At 39.7% G+C, this 25,654-nt stretch overlaps 1 protein-coding gene across 4 annotated transcripts in view; it reads left to right on the top strand.

The window, feature by feature from the left end:
- Positions 1 to 25,654, top strand: part of sptbn2 (spectrin, beta, non-erythrocytic 2) — a 90,299-nt gene that overhangs the window by 61,463 nt on the left and 3,182 nt on the right. For 2 of the 4 annotated variants that reach the window (XM_065267129.2, XM_065267130.2), the window contains 37 exons: positions 1,973 to 2,064; positions 2,193 to 2,273; positions 3,594 to 3,709; positions 3,839 to 3,951; positions 5,654 to 5,841; positions 6,297 to 6,414; positions 6,502 to 6,660; positions 6,743 to 7,045; positions 7,160 to 7,313; positions 7,459 to 7,853; positions 7,952 to 8,056; positions 8,187 to 8,345; positions 11,032 to 11,243; positions 12,003 to 12,140; positions 12,355 to 12,574; positions 12,685 to 13,038; positions 13,969 to 14,151; positions 14,262 to 14,464; positions 14,614 to 14,704; positions 15,646 to 15,792; positions 16,005 to 16,268; positions 16,445 to 16,669; positions 16,756 to 16,845; positions 16,937 to 17,230; positions 18,217 to 18,347; positions 18,445 to 18,649; positions 18,765 to 19,142; positions 19,224 to 19,468; positions 19,562 to 19,700; positions 19,881 to 19,965; positions 20,125 to 20,321; positions 21,174 to 21,292; positions 22,389 to 22,464; positions 23,134 to 23,241; positions 24,955 to 25,136; positions 25,255 to 25,428; positions 25,547 to 25,589. In XM_065267129.2, the coding sequence (XP_065123201.1) occupies positions 1,973 to 2,064; positions 2,193 to 2,273; positions 3,594 to 3,709; positions 3,839 to 3,951; positions 5,654 to 5,841; positions 6,297 to 6,414; positions 6,502 to 6,660; positions 6,743 to 7,045; positions 7,160 to 7,313; positions 7,459 to 7,853; positions 7,952 to 8,056; positions 8,187 to 8,345; positions 11,032 to 11,243; positions 12,003 to 12,140; positions 12,355 to 12,574; positions 12,685 to 13,038; positions 13,969 to 14,151; positions 14,262 to 14,464; positions 14,614 to 14,704; positions 15,646 to 15,792; positions 16,005 to 16,268; positions 16,445 to 16,669; positions 16,756 to 16,845; positions 16,937 to 17,230; positions 18,217 to 18,347; positions 18,445 to 18,649; positions 18,765 to 19,142; positions 19,224 to 19,468; positions 19,562 to 19,700; positions 19,881 to 19,965; positions 20,125 to 20,321; positions 21,174 to 21,292; positions 22,389 to 22,464; positions 23,134 to 23,241; positions 24,955 to 25,136; positions 25,255 to 25,428; positions 25,547 to 25,589 (6,486 nt within the window). The remainder of the gene's footprint in view (positions 1 to 1,972; positions 2,065 to 2,192; positions 2,274 to 3,593; positions 3,710 to 3,838; positions 3,952 to 5,653; positions 5,842 to 6,296; positions 6,415 to 6,501; positions 6,661 to 6,742; positions 7,046 to 7,159; positions 7,314 to 7,458; positions 7,854 to 7,951; positions 8,057 to 8,186; positions 8,346 to 11,031; positions 11,244 to 12,002; positions 12,141 to 12,354; positions 12,575 to 12,684; positions 13,039 to 13,968; positions 14,152 to 14,261; positions 14,465 to 14,613; positions 14,705 to 15,645; positions 15,793 to 16,004; positions 16,269 to 16,444; positions 16,670 to 16,755; positions 16,846 to 16,936; positions 17,231 to 18,216; positions 18,348 to 18,444; positions 18,650 to 18,764; positions 19,143 to 19,223; positions 19,469 to 19,561; positions 19,701 to 19,880; positions 19,966 to 20,124; positions 20,322 to 21,173; positions 21,293 to 22,388; positions 22,465 to 23,133; positions 23,242 to 24,954; positions 25,137 to 25,254; positions 25,429 to 25,546; positions 25,590 to 25,654) is intronic. The other 2 variants (XM_065267131.2, XM_065267132.2) reach the window with 1 other exon arrangement.

Raw genomic sequence — 25,654 nt, 5'->3', positions numbered from 1 at the left:
GAGGCCACGTACACTTTGCTGTTAAATACAGCTGTTGCTACTCTTTTGAGGGCTTAATCTTGTACACACACAGTACAGTTATTTATGTTACACTTCACTGTAGTTGCTCTTGTCAGCACTGTATTCTAGGTACAGTCTATATAATACAAAGAACAGAGAAAGCACTTTTTAAGTGACATTTACTCAAAAGGAAAAATGTTAATGTTTAGTCGCCGGTATTTCTTTTGTCACCAAGCAGGTTAACTGTTTGTTCCGAAACATTGCAGTGTGTACCTGTCCACAATGATCTCATTTTATGCAAACTTACAGTGTATACCCAAGAGTAAAAAAATAGCTATTTGCATATGTGACCCATGCAATCTAAATGAGTTGGAATGTGCACAGTCTAATTTCGAGTTACAGGGAAAAGAAGTGCAAAACATATTTACAAAAATAAGTTCATTAAACCCTCGTCCAGTGATCCCAATGAACCAAATAGTAATTAAATATTTAATAAAATCTTTATTTGTATGATTTCTACATCGCTGAATAAAAAGAAAAGAATCAATTTAAAAAAAAACATTATTAAAAAGTACTTTAGTTATTAATGCACAGTTTTACTGTAAGCTAAATAAATATCATTCATTATATATAAGGCATAATACAACAATTGCATATCCATCCATCGGAAGCAAAGCACTTGCGTCTGGACGTTTTGGTATTAAAAGAAACATGCAGGATTGAAAAAATATAGTTTGGGACATGATTGATGTTAAGAGTTATTAAGACCAATAAGACATGAAAACAATCTGACACATCCAAAGCCTGCAAAGATGCTCAGACAGCGCGCAATCCTGCTATAGACGGTTTCATTGGACACGTCTGGACGGAACTTGACTTTCTGTCACTAAACTCTTCAATACCTTGTTGAAAAAAATAACAAATGTTTCAGTCAAACAATAAAAGACAAAAGTTAAAAATATATTTTTCTATAGATAATGGTTTGGATTTGTCGGTATTACCCAGGATTTAAAGGGGACATATCATGAAAATCTGATTTTTTCCATGTTTAAGTGCTATTATTGAGTCTCCAGTGCTTCTATCAACCTAGAAAATGTAAAAAAAAACAGTAAACTTAATTTTGGTTAACCATTCTCTGCAAGCATGTGATAAAATAGCTTATTGAAATTTGGCTCCCCATATGATGTCAGAAGGGGATAATACCGCCCCTTAATATGCACTATCCAACCACGACACTGCCATTTAGTGCAGAGATCAGCTCATTTGCATTTTAAAGGACACACCCAAAACAGCACAGTTTTGCTCACACCTACAAAGGGGCAATTTATACTTGCTATAATAAATGATCTATATGATATTTTGAGCTTAAAGGAGCATTTCACCCGTAGAAACATTCATCTTTATTGAAAGTGCATCATATTTTTGTAAATTTGGTGCCTATTTGACAGAGAAAATGGGTGTTTGTAGTCTCATTCCCTCAACAAAGATATTGGACTTCCTGCTTTCAATGATGCAAAATGATAATTTTTACATCATTGAAAGAAGGAAGTGCAACACTGAAATCTGTATTTCTCCTGTCTCAGCATCAACTGAGGAAAATGATGCACGACCATTCAAAAACATGACTGGGGTTCTAACTATACAAAGCTTAATGCAAATGGATGAAGTGTCCCTTTAATTTTCACATACGTACTTTGATGTCACCAAAAATTTATTTTACATCTTAAAAAAAGTCTTGTGAAGTGTCCCCTTTAAAAGTATGGTTCAAGTGATTTGTTTTGGAACCCCAAAAACTAAAACTTTACTGAAAATTGATATTATTACTGACTCGACTCATCAGATTCCATCAAAACATGAATTGTAAAGATTTTTAAGAAGTAGAAAATGTGAAAAAAACAATCCCATTTTCAAAAATGAGCTAATTCCCAACAGGGTCCCATATTAAAATGTGTTATATTTCTTATTTAATCAGATCCAAGACATCAGTGTTGAGACGGAGGACAACAAGGAGAAGAAGTCGGCCAAAGACGCCCTGCTGCTGTGGTGTCAGATGAAGACTGCAGGGTATGACAGGAGGAGAATGGAAAGAATGAATGAACGATTGTTTGACATCTCTGTTCTGATGGATTTATGAATGACACACAAACAAACATATTTCTGGTACTGTACTGATAAACTTGCTCTCCCTGCAGGTACCCAAATGTCAATGTCCACAACTTCACCACCAGCTGGAGAGATGGTCTAGCGTTCAGCGCCATTGTACACAAACACAGGTATCGATCTGAGCACACACACTAGCGAGTACGACAGTTAAAAAAAAAAACTTAGAACAGACCTTAACTGTTATTAATCACTCAGCAACACTAAATCTCTCCATCTGATCAACACATGACCAAAGTAAAAGCCATTGTGATTATATATAAATGATTTTTAAATGACCTTGTACAAAAGGTCAACTTTCCTTGTTTATATTAAAACACAAAATTCTCGTATTTTTTGTAACTGTACTGAAATTGTTATGCTAATTATGTAATTTGACAAAAAAATGTTACATAGTGGCATTTTTACGTGGTTTCAAATGTTTGGACCTGTTTGTGTTCGTACTGTACATTCTTGAGTTCAAAAACACCTGGAACAAACGGTTTTAACCTGCTATTAGCTTGACATGGCATCCTAAAAACGTGGCATGAGACATGACGCAGAGGCCAAAGATGTCCGTCTGCATGTTTTCATCGACCAGCACTTTAAAAACATTGTGATGACAGAATACAAATGTTAGATTCTTGCGTGACAGATTGATATACTTGATTGAATGAATTGTTGTGGACTGTGTAAGACTTAAGGGTGGAAATAAAACAAAGCTCTATTGTATAATAATGTGAGTGGTTGAAGTGAGCTTTCTTAGGTGTTATTCATGCTTTGTGGTTTTAGCATGCAGATAAGACAACACTTTTTAAATGTGGTCCCCATTAATGTTTTGTACATGGCGATAATAAACAAAGTAGTTGTGTTTGGTGCTTTGTGCGTTTTAGTACTTGTGCATCATTTGCATACAGGGAGTGAAGTCTGCATCAAAAACATCACCAGGTCTTCTCTGGTGACATAACACGCTCAGGTCAGGTGACTGAACTGGCCACACAAGAATTTTTTCAGCTTTAAAAAAACTCTTGTTGCCTTAGTGTGTTAGATTACTGTTTCAGATCACTGTCATACTGTAGGATGAATTACAGGCCAAGTTTGCTTTACAGTTGAGCGGCTACGATTTTTGGAACATATCTGAATGAGTTTTATCCCTTGTTAATGAAATCATTGCATTATGAATTAGTCGGGACAGCTCATCGGACCCACTAGTCACTTCTCCTCTCAAGCTGTCTTTCAGCAGCTTTGTTCTTTCTGGAGTACTTTCATGTAGAGGAACAGAAGGAATACAGTAGTTGAAGTTGAGTTGACCCAAATAAGTACAGAGTGATCTCTACCTCTCCAATGCAGTGTTTGAGTGCCTCCATCTAATGTCAGAAAAGTGAACTGCAGTGTTGGAGTATCCTAAAATGTCTTTATTAATACTTTCTTCACTCGTTCTTCCTCACTCTCAGGTCAGACCTGATTGATTTTGATAATCTCAAGCGCTCCAATGCCCACTATAACCTGCAGAACGCCTTCAACGTGGCAGAGAAAGAGCTGGGTCTCACCAAACTACTGGATCCCGAAGGTATGACATGCATAAGTACATGCATGACATCACAATTACTCACAAGCACGCTAAAGTTACTTTAACAGATAACTTCAAATGGCAAATACCTCCTTAAACAATAACTATTAAACATTTTACCTTGCCTAGATGTGAATGTTGATCAGCCAGATGAGAAGTCCATCATCACGTATGTGGCCACATATTACCACTACTTCAGCAAGATGAAGGCACTCGCAGTAGAGGGCAAGAGGATTGGAAAGGTACATGGAAACAACACAACACAATACTTTAGCTCCTGTATAATACTAAAGATAATTAACCTTATAGGTACATTTATTAGTACATTTATTTGCATTCCTAACACTAGATTCTTTACATAAGGATAACAGCTGGAACTATTTCCAATTGCACTACTCAACCGGCCTAACACTAGACTCTTTACATAAGGATAACTACTGAAAAAAGTTGCATTCATTCAAAATTGTTTGCTTATATGTGACCCTGTACCACAAAAGTAAGTAGCACAGGTATATTTGGAGCAATAGCCAACAATACATTGTATAGGTCAAAATTATAATTTTTAATGTCAAACATATTTAGGATATAAAGTAAAGATCATGTTCCACTTAGATATTTGTACATTTCTTAGTGTAAATAAATATACTAAAAATTGATTAATCGTTAGTAATACGAGTTGCTAAGGACTTTATTTGGACCACTTTAAATGCGATTTTCTCAATATTTAGATTTTTTGGCACCCTTAAATTTCAGATTTTTAATTAGTTGTATCTCTGCCAAATATTGTTCTAACAAACCATACATCAATGGAAAGCTTATTTATTTAGCTATAATTTGATGTATAAATCAGTTTTGTGGTGCAGGGTCACATATATATTTCAGATTACTATTCAATTGTTTGTAGACTATGTACTGTTTCTTTTGACAGTAAATGTGGTCAAATATATCTACTATGTATGCAAATTGTCCATAGTCTGTGTATATTTTTCCTCTATGTTTGTATGTAATGTTGAATGTCTATTTATTGTTATATGGAGCAGTAAACCTGCAATGTGGTGCTGCAGTGCCACTGAAACTGTCACTAGATGTTATATGTTTGGTAACAATTTAGTATGGGGAACACATATTCACTGTTAACTACAGATTAGATGATAAACCTAAATGAACTCATAATTTAATGCTAATTAATAGATAGTAATGTAGTTGTTGTAATGTTTAAAGGGGACATATGAAAATCAGACTTTTTTCATGTTTAAGTGCTATAATTGGGTCCTCAGTGCTTCTATTAACCTAAACAATGTGAAAAAGATCAACCCAGTAACTTAGTTTTCGTAAACCATTCTCTGCAAGCATGTGACAAAATGGCTCATTAAAATTTGGCTCCCTTTGTGATGTCAGAAGGGGATTAAACCGCCACTTAATCTGCACTATCCAATCACGAGACTGACATTTAGTGCAGAGATCAGCTCATTTGCATTTAAAGGACACGCCCAAACTGCAAATTTTTGCTCACACCTACAAAGTGGCAATTTTAACATGCAATAATAAATTATCTATATGGTATTTTGAACTAGAACTTCACATATGTACTCTGGGGACACCAAAGATTTATTTTACATTTAAAAAATGGTGTAGGATTAAGGGATGTAAAATATAGTCATGCATTAATATGTGCTTTAAAAGTAACAATAAACAGCTAATATGCTAGTAATAATATACACGCTAATAGGCAACTGAGAATGGGTTCCATACTAAAGTGTTACTATATGATGTTATATGTTGTGAACCAAGGTTTTTCTGGGAAACTGCATTTAGTTTTTTCTTTCTGCCCCCCAGAGTAAAATGACAATAAAGCTCACTTTGACTTTGTAAGGGGTACAGTGTCTATAATAGTGGGTCATTATTCTTTTGAGTAACTGGCGCTTTGTTTGACTCTCGCTGTAGGTGCTGGATTATGCTATCGAGGCAGATCAGCTGATAGAGAAATATGAGACTCTTGCCTCTGAGCTGCTGCAGTGGATTGAACAGACCATCGTCACCCTTAATGACAGACAGCTTGCCAACTCGCTCAGTGGGGTTCAGAACCAGCTACAGGCCTTCAATACCTACCGCACTGTGGAGAAACCACCCAAGTAAGAACATGGCCACACACACCAAAAGTCAAAAAAACTCTTGTGTAAAACCAAAAGTTAGAAAACCTTGATGTCAGCATTTGACTTTATTTTTCTTTGAACAAAATGTAACTTATTTGTTAAATTTAGGGTTTAGCGGCATCTAGCTGTGAAATTGCGAATTGCAACCAAACTTAATTTTTAAAACGCAATGGGAAGCTACTGTAGCTGCCACAGAATAAACATTTAGTTGTTTATAGGCCAATTAATACTGATCCATCATCCAACAAACATCCCCTGCCAAAGGATCAAAGTCAATGAGAATTTAAAATGCTAGGCCATTGTTGGAGTTGTTGTTGGATCAGTGTGAATTGGCCTTGAGACAACGTTGGGACGAACACACTCTGCAGAACAGTTTGTCCGTTTAGGGACCGTTTTGGACACTGCTTAGTGCTAACTCTGTTTGTGTTTGACAGGTTTACTGAAAAGGGGAATTTGGAGGTCTTGCTCTTTACCATTCAAAGTAAAATGAGAGCAAACAATCAGAAAGTCTACACGCCAAGAGAGGGAAAACTCATCTCTGACATCAACAAGGTATGCACACATCTAACGCTCTTTATACCTGCCGACTGTACCTTACCTGGTGATGTTGACGGCTACATTTTCTATCCGTCCGAAAAGGCGTGGGAGAGATTGGAAAAGGCCGAACATGAGAGAGAGTTGGCTTTGAGGAACGAGCTGATTCGTCAGGAGAAGCTTGAAATGCTGGCCGCACGGTTTGACCGCAAAGCAGCCATGAGAGAAACCTGGCTGAGCGAAAACCAGCGGCTGGTGTCACAGGTGAGGTAGAAACAATAGAAATTTTATTTACGATTAAATGTAAATGACATTAAACATCATACCTTTTTGTTGCCATCTTTAGGACAATTTTGGTGTCGACCTGGGCGCTGTGGAGGCCGCCACTCGTAAACACGACGCCATCGAGACCGACATCCAGGCGTACGGCGAGCGCGTGGCTGCCGTAGAAGCTGTCGCAAGAGAACTAGAGGCGGAGGGATATCACGAAGTGCGACGCATCTTAGCGCGAAGGGATAATGTGCTCAGGCTGTGGGAGTATCTGAAGGAACTACTTGCAGCTCGGCGGGAGAGGCTGATTGCGCACAGAGACCTGCAGCGCCTCCTACAGGAAATGAGACACATTATGGACTGGATGGAAGATATGAAGGTGAATGAATTTTTAAATTGTACATACTAAACTACAGATTGAGGGCTAGAGTAACTTTATACAAAGCAACGCCTAATAGCTTGTGTTTGTGTGTGTGTGTGTGTGTGTGTTTAGAGTCGTCTGCAATCTCAAGACAGTGGTAAACACCTTCATGATGTGGAGGACCTGCTGCAGAAACACACTCTTGTTGAGGCTGACATATCAGCACAGGCTGAGAGAGTCAAAGCCGTGCAGGCCGCCGCCAAGAGGTTTACTTCAAATGAACAAAGTGAGGACATGCCCGCACTTACAGATGATACCACATTTCCTCAATTTGTACCTGATTAGTCAACAGCTCCTATAGTCTAAAGTTATATCAAACAACACAAATGTCACTTCAATGACAATAAAATGTTTTTAATGTCTCTCTCTAGGTTATAAGCCGTGTGACCCAGCACTAGTTGAAGAAAAGGTGGATCTGCTGGGCCAAGCTTACGAAGAACTCGGCCAGCTAGCAGCAGAACGAAGAGCCTTACTTGATGAATCACGAAAGCTGTGGCAGTTCCTGTGGGAGCTGGGAGAGGAGGCCTCGTGGATCCGAGAGCAGGAGCAGATCCTATCTGGAGGAGATTACGGAAAGGACCTGAGCTCCGCTCTTCACCTCCTGTCCAAACACGAGGCTTTCCAGGAAGAGATGGCAGCCCGGTACGGCCCTCTGGGGAACAGCATTGCTGGAGGAGAGGCCCTGGTGAAGGAAGGCCACATCGCCGCAGCTGAGGTGACAGAGCGGATCACGGATGTGAGAGCACAATGGGCGCACCTGGAGGAGGTAAAGAAACTCTGGAAAGCTTCAAGTCTGCCATTTAAACTGAAATGTGCCTTTACTTTACCATTTTATTCCACACTATACGTTTCTGTCTTTCACAGGCATCTCGGTTGCGTGAGCAGAGGCTGCAGGACTCCGTAGCTTTCCACCAGTTCCAGACAGATGCCAATGATATGGAGGCCTGGATACTGGAAACACTAAGACAGGTAATTCACATGATCCTTCACTGCCATTCTGCAGAACAAGCGATGTTGTAAAGATTGTTGAAAAGCATAGCTAAATAAATACTGAAGCACCTTCCCTATAGTTTGTGATCTATGATCAATCTGCTTGTAGGTGTCTAGTCAAGAGGTCGGCCACGATGAGTTTTCTACACAGACTCTGGCGAAAAAGCAGAAAGAGGTGGAGGAGGAGATTCAAAGTCACAGATTACTTATAGACTCACTACATGAACAGGCCTCAACACTGCCAGAAGCTTATGCACAATCCCCACAGGTACACATAAGACACACAACATAAACAACAAGTGCACAACAATAAGAATATTTTGAGATTTTTACTTGTTCTGCCAAAATTTCCACGGGCCTCCCTACAAAACATCTTATACTGTTTTTAAAAGATAAAAAAAATTGTTCTTCGTATAAAACATTTTTCCCAAAATAAATTTGCAACAAATTATTCAACTAATGTAATATGTCAGGGATAATTTATAGGCAGCCGGTTGTTAATGCAGAAGTAACCCCTGACAGTGTGGTCAGACACAACGCAAATCAGATGGTCTTGTTACATTATCCAACTTATTATTCTGCTATTTACCTCATAAGTAAGGTAAAAAACTTTGCTCATTTTTTACAAATGCGAGGAAAATTTGTTTACTTTCGGTTTTAAAGCGCACCTATTGTCCGATTTATGTTTTTAAATTTCCTTTGGTGTGTAAGTGTGTATTAGTACATGTTAATTATATGCAAAAGGTACAAATCGCAAAGTAAACGATGCCGCAAGTTATCGTCTCCAATAGGGGTGTAACGTTTCTAGGTAAAGAATCAAATTGTCCCGTTATCCTCCCACGGTTCGGGACGCACATGCACCACGGTGCACCGTGTTTGATTCGACCACGCATTTCTAATATAGTTTGGTGAAAAAACAATGCATAAAACCGCTAATGTATGGTTCTGAATAATGCTGCGTTCCAGGCAGGTTTTTGAGCCCGTGAATTACGACTTCAAAACCACGACTCACGACTCTCAACTGGGAGTATGCGTTCCAGGCAGCCTGAAACCCGTGTTTTTACAACCTTCTACCTGTGAAAGTGCACTGGAACGGCAGTCAAACCCGTGACTTCCCACCCGTGAACTCATACTAGATCGATGTACTCCCAGTTCCGAGTCGTGAGTCGTGGTTTTGAAGTCGTGATTTACGGGTTACAGGTTGCCTGGAACGCAGAATTAGCTCTGCATGTGTTTAGGTGAGAGTACCTGTCCAATCAACTCGAAATATGCAAATTTGTTGCCAACCTCACAGTTCCTCCTCACGTGTTTGTGTGTGGCGCGGACCGTTTAGTGCGGCAAGCGAAGGAGAAAATACATTAACAGAGGCACCGCCAGCTTCATTTAAGTCTACTGCAGCAGCGATGCTCAAGAAAGCGTGGACAAAACTGTAAAATTCGCGAAAGCCATATGCTCAAGGCAAAACATCTAATATGACGAGTCGCTTATTGCGTCGTCATCACCAGTGTGTTGTAGATAGCACGCGATCGCAGGTGAGACAGAAACAGCACACATTGTCTTCTGTGTTTAAATGTTAACAAACTGATCTTCTTGCGAAAAAACTTGAAGATAGTGGCATAGAATATAAAAAGTAACCCAGTGTTTTAAGCTATTTTATGTTAATTTTGAAGTCTACAATAAAGTTGATACATGTAATATAATAAAACAAGTGCTCTTAAGTGAAAATGTTCATTTTGGCAGACGTTAAAAACGTTTTTTATTTTTGTAAAGAAGCCTGTTGTGACCAAAGCGTACCGAAATGTACCGAAACCGTGACCCTATAACTGTGATACGCACCGAACCGTGAGTAATTTGAACCGTTACACCCCTATTCTCCAACGTAAATCTCTTTTCTTGGACTACAACAAACACATGGATTGTAAGCAACCGTTTACTTTCTAGGATTGGTGATGTTGACAAGACCGACATTATTTTAATTCCCCGGCTTCAGACTGACTGCCTGTTAGTTAACTCCTGTTAGCAGCCGAATCTTTCAAACATGTTAAGAAGTGCCACATTTCCGGCTGACGTCAGAGGTATTCAGGCCGATCACTACGTACAGATTTGCTAGCCAATCAGGGAAACATAGCTTTTAAAATCTGTGTGTTTCAGGAAGAGAGGGAAATCTGGAGCCACAAAAATGTACGATATGTGAAAAAATAATGTGTTTTTCAACCATAAACCACACGAACACATTGTATTATACCAAATACACAAATAACGTTTTATAAGCAATGAAATAAGTGCTTTTTAAGATAAAAGAAGACGTTCAAAAGTCACATGCACTATTTGGTTTAATCATTTGTAAATATAATGTCATATATGTTATTAAAAAACATTTATATTTTATTTTGTGTAATATTAAACTGTACCCGTCAAAATGATTTGCAGGGTTACCGTGCGTTATTAGTTTTGAGCGGTTATATAGGAATAAAACCTGCAAAGGTCGCCACTGGCCAATCAAAATCAAGCATTCCAATGAGCCGTGCAATAAGCTGCAATAACAACCTGAAATCTATGACAGCTATAAACTTCGTAAACACATTTTTGGAGTTTATTTGCTTATAGATTTAAACAGATGCCATACTTTTCATTTTGTTGTCAATATACATGTCAGCAAGTTGCAAAAGACAATTGTAAATTTCATAGAAAACTAATTTTTTTAGTAAGGCACATCATCACATCACACAAAATCATTTGAATGCATTTGTTTGTACTGTTTGCGCTGACCCAATAGTGCAAGGGACCGTTCTGTCAGCTGGTTTAAAACACTTTCTCACTGGCCCTACCTCTATGATATCCTTAATGGATATGGTTTAGCCCTCCGATGAACTATTTAAGCATATATATTTAAAATGAACCTAAAAACATTTCTGTTACAGAGCATATTTATTTAAAAGCTTTCATTTTATAAGGTGGAAGGCCGCCTTCCAGCAATAGAGCAACGCTATGAAGAATTGGAGGGCTTGTCGTCGTCATGGCGACAGGCCTTAGATGGAGCGCTCGCCTTGTACCGCATGTTTAGTGAATCTAGCGCCTGCCAGCTGTGGGTTGGAGAAAAGGAACAGTGGCTGCACAACATGGAGATTCCCTCCAAACTGGAAGACCTGGAGGTGGTCCAGCAGAGGTGAGACCTGTTTGGGTGCTAAGCTTCTGTTATTGATATTTCACAATTGTGACCCAGTCTGAGAAAACTCAAGTTTTTTCAAGATAAATTCATCCTATATGCATACTGTAAAAATATAACCTTGATATCTTGAATACTGACTTGAGAAAGACAATGTCGAAGATTGAATTTAAATTCAAATCAAAGATTAAAATTAAACTTTGATGCTCCTTATCTCATTATTAAATATTAGCCTGGATTTCGCATACACGTTGACATATATACAGTACTGTGCAAAAGTCTAAGGCCGCCACCACCACCAGACTCATTTTTGTTTCAGAAGTTTTAGTGTACATCCATATTTGCTTTTCAATTTATTTTATTAAGATACAAACAGAAAATACAGGAAATATGTCAAAGAAAAAAAAACTTCTTTAGGCATTGTCGGTGTTTAGTGTGACCTCTCTTGGCACTAAACACATCTTAAGCTTTTTTGAGCAAAATTTCTTTAAAATTAGAAATTAGGATTTATTTTATTTAGGTTTAAGAGATCCTGCAATTTCCTGCTATTGCTCAAGAGAAAGGGGAGTTTACCCTAAATACTTGACACATCAGTTTACATTTTTATACAGTCTTAATACTTAATACACATTTCCTGTATTTTCTGGATGTATTCCAAATCTAATTTTGGCATGGTGGCCTGAGACTTTTGCACAGTACTGTATCTGTATATTTTGTTTTGAAATAGAGTGACAGTAGTACTGTTGTATTTTGCTGAAGGTTTGAAACTCTAGAGCCAGAGATGAACACGCTGGGCGCTCGCATATCCGATGTCAATCAAGTGGCCCAACAGCTGCTCGGATCCGACAACCGCAACAAAGAGCAGATTAACCAGACACAAGATCAGCTCAATAACAGGTAACGTCACATACTCACCAACACAAAGAGCAGATTCAACACGGTCATCGCACATGCCCACACACGGACAAAACCACAACAACAAAAGAAGAGATTAACATCACACAGAACCAACTCGAAATAAATACGCACAAAAAGGGCACATAAGCTGAAATACACCATGAAGTCATTATCAAGTTACAATCATAAATACACTTCTCCTATCCCTCTGCAGGTGGTCTGAATTCCAGAGTTTGGCCAACAACCGTAAACAAGCTCTAGATTCAGCACTGAATATCCAGAACTATCATCTAGAGTGTAATGAGATCAAGAGCTGGATGAAGGAGAAGACCAAGGTCATAGAGTCCACGCAGAGCCTTGGAAACGACCTGGCTGGAGTTATGGCCCTGCAACGCAAGCTCACTGGTATGGAGAGGGACCTGGAGGCTATACAGGTAAAAAGATGCGCAAAAATGCTTTATGATCCATAAAAATCCATTATCAGGTCAATTCTAAATCATGAAATCAAACAGCTCTGACTTTAACTCTATGCTTTCTTCCACAGGGAAAACTGGATGACCTACAGTCAGAGGCTGAGAAGTTGGCGTCTGAGCACCCAGAGCAGGCAGAGGAGATCATGGGTCGTCTTGCTGAAATCCAGGAGGTTTGGGAAGAGCTTCGAGCCACCATGAAGCGGCGTGAGGAGTCATTGGGCGAGGCCTCCAAGCTACAGGGCTTCCTCAGAGACCTTGATGACTTCCAGGCCTGGCTGTCTCGTACACAGACCACCGTAGCTTCTGAGGACACACCCACCTCTCTGGCCGAAGCAGAAAGTTTGTTGGGCCAACATGAGGCTATAAAGAACGAAATCGATAATTACAGGGAGGACTACGAGAAGATGAGAGCTACTGGAGCTGAGGTCAGTTCATATTAATTTTATATGAAAAATTTGCCACATTCTTAAAGGGATAGTTCGGCCAAAAATGATATTAAACCCATGATTTACTCACCCCCAAGCTGTCCGAGTTGCATATGTCCATCGTTTTTCAGACAAACACATTTTTGGATATTTTAGAAAATGTTTTAGATCTTTCAGTTGATTAAATGTAATGTTACGGGGTTCACGACCTTCAAGTCCAAAAAAAGTGCGTCCATCCTTCACAAAATAAATCCAAACGGCTCCAGGATGATAAACAAAGGTCTTCTGAGGGTAATCCGCGCGGTGTTGTTGTAGAAATATCCATATTTAAAACTTTATTAACATAAATAACTACCTTCCGGTAGCGCCGCCATCTTAGTCGCGTCCGCATTCAGGATGAGAGCTTACGCAGCCTACGGAGGCTACTCTGCTGCTGCTCTGTGCCCCCGCCCTCCGAATTTGTCATACGTCACTAAGAAAAGTGGGTACACTACGCTAATACTCTCTCCTGAATACAGAGGAGTCTAAGATGGCGGCGCAACCGGAAGGTAGTTGTTTACGTTAATAAAGTTTTAAATATGGATATTTCTACAACAACACCGCGCGGATTACCCTCAGAAGACCTTTATTTATCATCCTGGAGCCGTTTGGATTTATTTTGTGAAGGATGAACACACTTTTTTTGGACTTGAAGGTCGTGGACCCCGTAACATTACATTTAATCAACTGAAAGATCTAAAACATTTTCTAAAATATCCGAAAATGTGTTTGTCTGAAAAACGATGGACATATGCAACTCGGACAGCTTGGGGGTGAGTAAATCATGGGTTTAATATCATTTTTGGCCGAACGATCCCTTTAAGATGACATATTCGCTAGTAGTAAATGATGGTCACGTGGTTGTATCTGTCTGTGTTTCTGTATGTTTAGGTGACTCAGGGTCAAACAGATGCTCAGTACATGTTCTTAGCCCAGCGGCTACAGGCGTTGGACACAGGCTGGCACGAGCTGAGGAGAATGTGGGAGAGCCGTCACTGCGTCCTTGCGCAGGCCTACGATTTCCAGACTTTGTTGCGAGATGCCAAACAGGCAGAGGGCTTCCTCAACAGCCAGGTGTGTGCATGTGATGCTGTTTACTCATGTATACGTGTCGTGCATTATCCATCAACATGACTGTTTGATGCCAATTAACTATTCCTGATTGGTGGAATTTTTGCCTGCAGGAGTACGTCCTATCACACACAGAGATGCCTTCCAGCCTACAAGGGGCAATAGAGGCCATCAAGAAACATGAGGACTTCCTCACCACCATGGAGGCCAGCGAGGAGAAGATCAATGGTGTGGTCGAGTCTGGACAGAGACTCATATCTGATGGCAACAATAATGCAGACAAGATCCAGGAGAAGATCGACTCCATTCAGGAGAGGTGATGAAAGACTAAACAAATTACATTTTTTGCAGTATGCAGCATCCATAACTGTTATTTGCTCCTGACAAAGATGTGCCATCATATACAGCTTCAGTCTTCAGCAAAGCCAATAAAATCCTCTCATATGTTCTCTTAATTTCGTTTAGACACCAGAAAAACAAGCAAGCAGCCAATGAGTTCCTGGCTAAACTGAAGGATAACAGAGAGCTGCAGCACTTCCTACAAGACGGACAGGAGGTAAGAACACTGCATAGTATGGACAAGGCTACAGATCTACTGTCCACTGTATTGACAGTTTGGTGGCTTAACCCTAGAAACATGTGAAGCTCTAGAGATAGTTCAGCAAAGAAAAACAAGATTTCTAGATGCACTTGCAGAAAAGTTTTTTTTTTTTAGTAGACTGTTTGAATTGTTTCATTTATATTCGCTCAGACTGGGAAAAAGAGAAGACTGTTTAAACCATTTGTGACCCGTGCTATATACAGAAATACGCATTTTCCGCCATCTTGAATTATTTTCTCGGATTTGACCACAGACCTACGTCACACTGCTCCTCCACTCCGATTGGCAGTCGCTTTGTCGCATCGCTCAGCATTTGCATAAAATAGCCTGCTTGTCTATTTTGGCCCCACTTTGCTCTCGCAGCGTCGAGCTCGTCGCTGGCAAACAGCCACTCCCATTGAAAATGAATGGTAGCCTGTCGCTCTGTCTCTTGTAGCTAATGTGACTGGGGGGGTCAGTCAACGCGAGGATCGCTTTCGAGTCACTCCTAATAACTCTTAACATCCCAAACTTTATCTCTCTTAACATTTTTTTATATCAAGCAAGTCCTGCACTTTATTTTCGATTCCTGCATGTTTTAAAACCGAAACCAAAATGTCAGACATTCATATGGATGCACGCATCTTTGTATTAGTTAAGCATTTAGGACTGTACACCTCTCGGAAAACGTACAAATAAAGATCATTTTGGATGTTTAATGACATTTAGAGCATTGGATTTGCTAGACGAGAGCTTAACGTACTTATTTTTTATGAAAACCTCAATTTCGATATATTTATATTATTATTTGCCTGTAGCTTAAAATTAGACTCAATTTGCCAGCCCGGGTCACCCATATTATTTCCTGAAAATACTGACCGTATTGACTACTGTCTAATTCACCCTCGTCTTTGTAGCTGACTCTTTGGATAAATGAGAAGATGTTAACAGCTCAGGACATGTCCTACGATGAGGCCAGAAACCTTCACAGCAAATGGCAGAAGCACCAGGCCTTCATGGCTGAGCTGGCATCCAATAAAGACTGGCTGGACAAGATCGACAAGGTATTTTCTTCAATAAGGCAGATTCTTTAAAGTACCATAGAAAAATAATCCACTTACAGAAAAGTACTTGGGTGGTAAAGTCATGCTTTGATAAACACCTTGGCACATAAATGCCCATGTACCATGATGATCCAATGTACTCCTAAGAACTGTAGTACTACTATGGTACAAATGTCCAAAATACCATGGTCATTTTCTTGTTGTTCTTGTAGGAGGGACAGGCGTTAGTGAAGGAGAAACCTGAGTTGGAGCAGACGGTATCAGAAAGTCTAAGTGGTCTTCAGAAACAGTGGGAGGAGCTGGAGAGCACCACTCAAGCTAAAGCTCAGTGTCTGTTTGACGCAAACCGAGCTGAACTTTTCACACAGAGCTGCTCATCGCTGGACTCCTGGCTCCAAAACATCTCCTCTCAACTCCAGAGTGATGACTTTGGGAAAGATCTCACCAGTGTCAACATTTTACTCAAGAAACACCAGGTACATCCAAAGCCACGTATAAATCATCTTCAAGATCACTTGGAAATCAAACTGTGGTTTCTGGATGTGCAGTAACTAGATTGTTTCGGGATAGATGATATTATTTATTTGTATGTAAATAAATATGTTTCAAAACTAATGAACCCTCTATGTGGCCCCTATGTGTTATGTATCAGATGTTGGAGCATCAAATGGAGGTACGTGAGAAAGAAGTCCAGTCTCTACAGTCACAAGCGCTGGCTTTGACCCAAGAGGAGTCTGGGATAGTGGAGGTGGATGGGCAGCAAAGAAGAGTGACAGACAGCTTCTCTCAGCTGCAGGATCCTCTGAAAATGCGCAGACAGCATCTTCTCGCTTCAAAAGAGGCTCATCAGTTCAACAGAGATCTTGAGGATGAGATTGTGAGTCACCAACAAGAGTATGATTGCTTGGTTGACGAGTTAAGTGAAAGACAATTTTATAAGTAATGTTTTGTGTTTGTCTTAAGTTATGGGTTAAGGAGAGGATGCCTCTCGCCACTTCCACAGACCATGGCAAAGATCTGCCCAGTGTCCAGCTGCTCATCAAAAAGAACCAGGTAATGGATCACCTTAATCAATGAGGTTTCTTAAGCACTGTTTGTTTTAACACCAAAAACGTTGGCTGACTGTCTTACCATCTTTCCACAGACTCTGCAAAAGGAGATTCAAGGTCATCAGCCACGTATCAATGACATCCAGGCCCATGGCAAGAACATGTCCCCTGAAAAGGAGTTAGATGTGGACACAGAGAGGAGGGCTGGTTTAGAAGGTCGTCTCGCAGAGCTAGGGGAATCATGGGACCTCTTGATTTCTGAAACGGAGAAGAGAAACGCAAGGCTGGAAGAGGCTAACCGAGCACAGCAGTTTTACACAGATGCTGCAGAGGCCGAGGCCTGGATGGGAGAGCAAGAACTTCATATGATGTCAGAGGAAAAGGCAAAGGTAAGAATTACATATACAGTAGGCATTTAGCAGAGGCTATTATCCAAAGCGACGTACAAAGATTAGGAAACAATAAAGCGATTTGACATAGGAGGCAATGAGTGCCTTTACATGCACAGTCTTACGCCGATTATGCTTAATAAACTGATAACACGTGGGGTCATGTAAACGTGTAAAATGGTTTTCTTTAATCAGGGAAAGCCCATAAACCAAAATGCTAAAATCAAAATGGACGAAAAGCTTATACTTTGAATTCCCAGAGCTTTATAATACAAGTTTACACTCCTACAGAGACATCGGAAAGAAAGCTGTGTCATGGAAACATGTAGCAATTCAAATTGTCATGTCAGGTGTGTTTTAAGTCAAGTAGCTTGTTGTAGGTAGGCAGCTTAAAGTTACGTGAAATGGAGACGGGCAACATCAGTCTCTGTATTCCTCATCGACTATTTAACCGAAATATAAACACTGTAGTAATATATTGAAAACCACGCCTACTTTGGTCTGGCCAGCAGAGTGCAAATCGCTTGGCTGCGCTGAACCCAGCGGCGAGGGAAGCGCACACCGCGTCCTATGTGAAAGCCGCGTTAAAGGTGTTAGTAAACACAGTTGTCGTTTTTTTTGCACAAGGATGCATAATGAGACTTTGTTTGTATGTGCTTAATGTAGGCTTTTAGAGGATCCTTTGGGGCTGATGAACATTTACACCCCTAGTCAAATTTGTTAAAATTCCTCTAATAAAAATCTGTTTGCTTATGAATTACTTTGAAAGTCATATCTTTTAAATATTGCCTTTGGTTGGAAGGGAGGACTCATTTACATTTACATTAATGCATTTGGCAGGCACTTTTATTTAAAGGTAGTGCATTCAAGCTATAGATTTTATTAAGTATGTGTAACACTGTAGCATCCTTGCAGCTCATTGAAGTTGGTTGAACTCTAGGGACTTTTCAAGTTTGTTTTTAAATCGTTTGTTATGGCTGTTGTAGGATGAACAAAGTGCTCTGGTCATGGTGAAGAAGCACCAGATTCTGGAGCAGGCTCTGGAGGACTACGCCCAGACCATCCACCAGCTGGCCAATAGCAGCAGGCTCATGGTAAACGGCGAGCACCCAGAAAGGTAAGAGGCATGCTGGGATCTCTGATCAGTTGGAAACAGAGAATGTGCCATATCAGTCAGATTATTACATTTTCTTGCTCTCTCCCTGTTTTTGCAGTGAGAGAATCACACTGAGGCAGGCCCAGGTGGATAAACTGTATGCAGGGTTGAAGGACCTGGCAGAAGAAAGGAGAAGCAAACTACAGGAGAGACTGAGACTGACCCAGCTGAAGAGAGAGGTGGATGATTTAGAGCAGTGGATCGCAGAGAGAGAGGTTGTCGCTGGATCGCATGAACTCGGACAAGACTATGAACATGTGACGGTATAAAATCTTCTGTTTCTACCTGAATCACACTTATAAAGCATTACTAACTAAGCATGTATGGTATCTTCTGAACAGTTTTTAACTATAGCTCTGTGCATTCTCAACGCTTTAGATGTTGCGTGACAAATTCCGTGAGTTCGCGCGGGACACCAGCACAATCGGTCAGGAGCGCGTGGATGCTGTGAACCTTCAGGCAGATGAACTCATAGAGTCGGGTCACCCGGAGAATGCCAGCGTGGCCGAGTGGAAGGATGGCCTCAATGAGGCCTGGGCCGACTTGCTGGAGCTCATCGACACGCGCACACAGATGCTGGCTGCATCGTATGAACTGCACCGTTTCCATCAGGATGCCCGGGAGGCCCTGGGGCTCATACGGGAAAAGAAAGAAACGCTGGCCGGCGCCGAACTCGGACGGGATCTGAACACAGTCCAGCATCTGCTGAGACAACACACGGCCTATGAGCATGATGTGCAGGCACTAAGTGGGCAGGTAAGAGTGAACGCATAAGCATGTCACATTCGCATCCACTTCCCTTCTTCTCCCTTTAAAAAATGTAACCTTTCTCTGCAGGTAACACAGGTGCAGGACGATGCAGCTCGTCTGCAGAAAGCATACGCTGGAGAGAAGGCTGACGATATCAACCGACATGAGCACGCGGTCACGGAGGCCTGGGAGGGGCTTCAGTCCGCCACTAAAGACAGACGGCTGCTCCTATTGGACACGGTGGAGAAGTTTAGATTCTTCAATATGGTCAGAGACCTCATGCTATGGATGGAGGGAATCAACTTACAGATCCAGTCACACGACAGTCCGAGGTATAAATGCATAACTTGTATAAATAACTCTTATTAATAGCTAAATGATTCGGTGAACAACTGCTAAGATGTTATGTGCTCTTTATGTTGCAGGGATGTCTCATCCGCTGGCCTGGTCATTGCCAACCATCAGGACATTAAGTCAGAGATCGAGACTAGAGCAGACAGCTTCACTGCATGCAACGAAATGGGACGCACCCTCATCAACAACAACCACTATGCTTCAGATGAGGTCTCTCCTGCCTTTGAAAATATATGGATTATTTATCATTATAAATCACTCATAGCTGGTGAATTCCCACTTTCTTTATGCTCAAAAAAAAAAAAGATGTGTACATATACACTGCATGGTAGCCAAGGATTCCCACACACACCGAATTCATATCTCATCATTTAAATGTGTTATTTCTAGATTCAAGAGAAGTTGGATCAGCTGCAGGCCAAGCGCACTGAAATTAATCAGAAGTGGCAAGAGAAAATGGATCATTTACAGATCGGTAAGTATGTGGGAGTAAGCTTGTTTCTCTGCTTATAATGTCAAGGAAGCAAACATACATTTTAAATGTAGTAATTCAGTGTTCAGACAACAAACAGCTAAATTGATTTAGGTTTTTACCTGAACATAGGCTTTGACACATTCCTCATTCTCTCATTAGTTCTAGAGGTTTTGCAGTTCGGCAGGGACGCATCCATGGCTGAATCGTGGCTGGCTGGGCAGGAGCCATTGGTCAGGACGGCAGAATTGGGCTCTAATGTAGATGAGGTTGAGAGTCTGATCAAACGTCATGAAGCTTTTGAAAAACTGGCAGCTGGCTGGGAAGAGCGATTCACGCTGCTTGAGAAGCTTACCACGGTTTGTTACACACACACACACACACACACACACACACACACACACACACACACACATAATAAAAAGTTTGTGAATCTGGGGAAAAGAATTCAAGGCCCTGGGAAGTTTTAAAAAATATACATACATAGATACTTGTCATTGAAAGTGCTTGAATCTATTTTATGCAAGAAGTTTTCTGGAATATCTGTGTAGTGTAGGATAATATTATAAAAATTCTAGACTTTTTAAGCACACGTGCTAAACTGTTCGCTTTAAATGCTTATATATCCTATATGCGAATGTTGATACCAAAATGCTTTTTTGCTTAGTGGTGTTTGACACATGAAAACGTCTCGGGTTATAGATGTAACTGTTGTTCCCTGAGAAGTAAACGAGACGCTGCGTCTCCCTTGCAATACTTCATGCGTCCCTGTAACGCCGTCTTTGGCAATATTTCAGATAGCGATATACTTCCTGGCTCCGGGTCACCCTGTCTTTGTCGTTAAGCCTCACCATTGGTTGAATTTGAGATACACATTCAGACACACTTACCTTTGGAGGCGTCCCTAAAGTGTCACCGCAGTGACGCAGCACACGTTTTCTCGAAAGGGAACTGTAAAAATGTATCTTAAAATGTATCACAGTGTAACCTTGCTCTCACTTGAAATGTGTCCACACATGTAGTCCTTGAATTTGAGGGTATTGGACCTGGAAAGTCCTTGAAAGGTCCTTGAATTTAAAGTTAACTAAGGCATGGGAACCCTGCATAATATTGAATGAAGATTTATAAAACCCAGTAGCATTCATTGCATCATTAATTTTTTAACTTTATTCAATTATTTATTGGGATTTTCTCTGTATTTTCTCTGTTAGCTGGAAGAAAAGGAGATTCAAAGAAAAAGGGAAGAGGAAGAGAGGGCCCGGCGACCACCCACACCTCCTCCCCCGGTAGAGGAAGTAGTACAGTCTGAAATGAACGATTCGGCTGCAAGGTAAATTTTTTTTACTTTTTCCAAAATCACATCTGTGGCTCCCACTTTCTAATTGTTAAACCGGATCCTTACCAGGTAATACATATAGGGGGATTTCCCAGACAGGGTTTAGATAAATCCAGGACTATGCCATAGTTATATTAGGACATTACCAACATACCTTACAAAAAACATTACTGGTTTGCATCTTGACAAAAGAGTTTTTAAATTAAGGGAGCTCAAACATGCATTTTAGTCTGACACTAGGATAAGTCCTATCTGGGAAACCTCCCCATAGTTCCTCAAGCACCAAAATCTGTCTCGTTATAGTTGTGCGTAGGTCCTACGGCGTAGCCCCGACCGCGGAGGTTATGCGTCGGTTTTCATTTATACTTTTGCGTCGCCATCCGCATCAACGTGCAAACACACATGCAGATCGCTGGTAGGCAGTATCCACGCAGGTTACCACAGTAGCAGCGCGACCATCATTAAAATAGCTGCTTGACAAGTTTAACCCACAAATGAAGAAGAAAAAGCAACTTGTTGTTTATGTTTTGAGATGACCACCAGTGATAGAAGTAAATAAACAGTGACTTATGTTGCAGTTTGAGTTAAATCACTCCTAAACTTTGTTTCCATCTTTCAACTTAAATTTTTTTTTTTTTTTATTGTAATAATTATAATTACAAATTTTGTATAGCTTTGTACATTTCCATGTAACATATTGTATTTTGAAACTCTGGCAATAAAAAATAGAACTGACGCGCTGTTAAAAAGGCCGAGGTGCACGTTAGGCTACGCAGAGGCTACGGATAACCTATGGCGTAGACCTTATGCACGACTATATATTGGATTTAAGCTGTGGTAAGCATTTTGCACCATGTAGCTCCGCCTACTTTGAAACACATTCCAATTAGATAAGTGTATCATAAACATCAGATATGCTCTGTTCGGGTATTTTGTCTTAGACAGCATTTTCACTTTAGACAGACAAAATACTTGACTTTAGAAATGTACTACTTTGTGCCTGGTTAGGATTTAGTATTTGTCTAAACATCTCTGTTTTTACTATGTACTTACGCATATATGTTTGCGTTTTTCTGCTTTGCTAATAAAGGACGAGTCTGGACCAGACTACATTGAACCAGTCAGTATTTGTCAATGGTGTCTACAGTGACCACGACACATCACAGGTCAGTTTTATTCAATTCTCTATTTATAACTAGATATATAACTTTATTTATAACTTTATATCTAGATATGCACTCACTTTCATAAACATGTTTTACGCTTGTATGTTAGTACATAGGCATTAGGGATGGGTGGTTTGACCATAATAATGTTTTACGGTATGATTACATTTATTTTGCAGTATTGATACGCACCATGATGTAACTATATATAAATATACCACAGATATCACAACTCTTGATAATAAGCGAGTTAGCATGTGAGTTAGCCACGGCCACTAATTAAATACACAAAATAAAAAATCTTATGGTTGATGTTTAATATGTCACAACGGTAGCTTCATACCGCCCAGCCCTAATAGGTACAGTATTAAAAGTCATACCAAGATACAAATCACAGTCCAGTCTCAGTTGTGTCCTGTTATGTGTTCATTGTCTTTTTCTTCTTCCTCTCAATCTGTCTTACTGATATTAATGTTTGTCATAAATGTAATTTAACTCGTGAGTCCTTGAATAAAAACTTTTAAGTGTATGTGAGAAAAACAATTAGTATGTTTTTATGGCTGTATCGTGTCCTTTTAAATGTCAGAACAGTATATCAGCACACACAATTACTAATTCTAACACATGCACACTAACATTAACACATATTCTTGTGACTCTTATCTGCAGTCATTATCCGTATCTGAACTCAAGAAACCTGAACCTATTCCTGAGACTATACCTCAGTCTAACCCCGTTTCTAAACCTGTGCCTAAAGCCCACAAGGCACAGGAGCGTGTGAGTACTAACAATGTAGCTTCAGCCTTTAGCCGTAGTGTAGCATCGCTGCCCCTAGCTGCCTGTGCTTAACTCAGCAGCCTAGCAGCATGAAGGTAGCTATACCACACCAGCTAGAGGACCAAATCACAGCACCGCTTTGTATGGCTTTCAGTGAATCGCTGTTGTGCTGTCGTGTATGTTTGGCTACTGCAATTTTTAATGTACTGTAACTGCAATCTTTTGTTTGTTGCTCATGTCTGAGAAATAACATCAGTGTTTGGGATGCACTTTATCACATACGGTTTCCTAGGTCTTTGATGTTAAAAGGCAGCTTTGCTATAAAAAAGTTTTCTATATAATTATTCATATCTAAATTGTAGTGTTTGGGTGCATCACAACAGCTGAACTAATTCCCTACTAATCCAACTTTTCAACAAGAAATTTTCATTTGTTTTCTCTTTCCTTCAGTTTTATCGGATTTTACATTTTTCTAAGGCTAGTAGCTGTTCATTCTAAGCAACTGTTTTTGTAATCTAGTATTAAGTGGCTTTGCTTAGGATATGAAATGACTGCGTGAGGTCTTTGTGGAAGATGTGTCCCAGTGTCTTTGTCCCAGTGTTTTCCATCATCACACTCACATTCCCTCAGCCTCTCCTTACTGGCATTGATGTGATTTTTAGTTTGCTTTTCTTTGTGTGCATGTGAAGTATATGTTGTGCTTATCGAGTTAGTATATTTTTTAATTTAGATTCCTTTTTAAGTAAAAAAGTTAATTTACAAAAAAGACACGTGGGTGAACAGCACTGGAATTGGTAAGGAAACTAAAGCTGCAATTTGTAATTTTTTCCGCAAATATTAAAGTTTTTTATTACAAGAAAATTTGTTCAAAACTGTTTTCTTACGTAACCCCGACAAAGGTAAGCTTATAAAAAGTAAAAAAAAATAAGTTTTTAAAGTAACCTGCAATTTTATGTTTAAAACGGAGATGGCAATAAAAATTACAGATTGTAGCTTCAGGTAAAAAGTTATTTTAAGATGATATTGAGATCTGACATAAATCATGTGAGTAGTTAAGTAGCGTTTATAATCTATTAATCTATATTTAAAATATATAATAATTAATTATTATATATTTTAAAACAATCTATTAATTATTATATATGTTAAAAAAATACATATTAAATGATGTATTTTAAAAAATCACAGTAGCTTAGACCCAAAGGTATGATGTATTTTTTTAGGCCAACCCCGGAAGTTAGCAGGACACTGGTTCCCTCTCTAAAAAGCCCATCCATTTTTCCATTAGACTTTTGGATTATCACAAAAATAAGCTCTGTGTTTAACAAATTTTTATGATACTTACATGTCTTGTCCAACAAGAATCTTCACAGATGAACACAACTTTTATGAATTTGGAAAAAAATTGCCTTTTAATAGCCTTTATCAAATTTATAAAAGTTTTGTTCATCTGTGAAGATTGTCTTGTTGAACAAAACGCCATAAAAGTGCAATAAACTCAATTTTTTGCAATAATCTAAGTCTATGGGGGAAAATGAATGGGGTTTTTAGCAAGGGAACCAGTGTCCTGCTAACTTCTGTGGATGGCCTACAAAAATTACGTTATCACTGCGGCACTCCATTGACCAACACAGTAGTGACACTTACTATTTTTAGATAAAAGAAACAATGCGTCGCATCTCATTTTTGTCACATCTCATTTTTGTCAATCAGGGATCAGAATCAGATTCTGTTAATGGTCCTGGCCATGACAGCGGTCTGGACTCGGCATCTCGCCAAGAGCCTTCAGCAACACTGCCAGGCCGAGGAGCAGCAGAGGCGACCCCAGAAGCTATAGAGGGCATGCTCTGCAGGAAACAGGAAATGGAATCCCACAACAAAAAAGCAGCCGCCAGGTGAAACAGGAAGTGCTCAAAAAAATGCTATTAATGCTGTCAGGTTGAATGACTTGACAATCACATAACTGGAGATAAATTGTCTAAATGGTGTGCTTCTCTCTCTGTGCATTTGTAGATCATGGCAGAATGTATATTGTGTATTACGCAAAGGCAGTATGGGATTTTACAAGGACAACAAAAGTGCATCAAATGGAATCCCATACCATGGAGAAGTTCCCATCAGCCTCAACGAGGCTGTCTGTGAGGTTGCCCATGACTACAAAAAGAGGAAACACGTATTTAAACTAAGGTAAAGTATGATGGGACAAATAAACCTTTAGTTATAGTTCTATATTTAAGAAATTACAAGTGCATTAGAAGATGAATACTTTTTCTTAAAATTCTTATCAGTATTTACATTTTTACAGGCTTGGGGATGGAAAGGAGTATTTGTTCCAAGCAAAGGATGAGGTACGTTTTGCACAAACTTGAAATTTAATTGTTTCTTGATCATATCTCAGATGGTTAACTTACAA

This window comes from Paramisgurnus dabryanus, chromosome 5 (assembly GCF_030506205.2).
Source record: "Paramisgurnus dabryanus chromosome 5, PD_genome_1.1, whole genome shotgun sequence".
In the NCBI taxonomy this organism is placed as follows: domain Eukaryota; kingdom Metazoa; phylum Chordata; class Actinopteri; order Cypriniformes; family Cobitidae; genus Paramisgurnus; species Paramisgurnus dabryanus.
The sequence above is the reverse complement of the archived record's forward strand: the minus strand, read 5'-3'. Positions and strand labels throughout refer to the sequence as shown.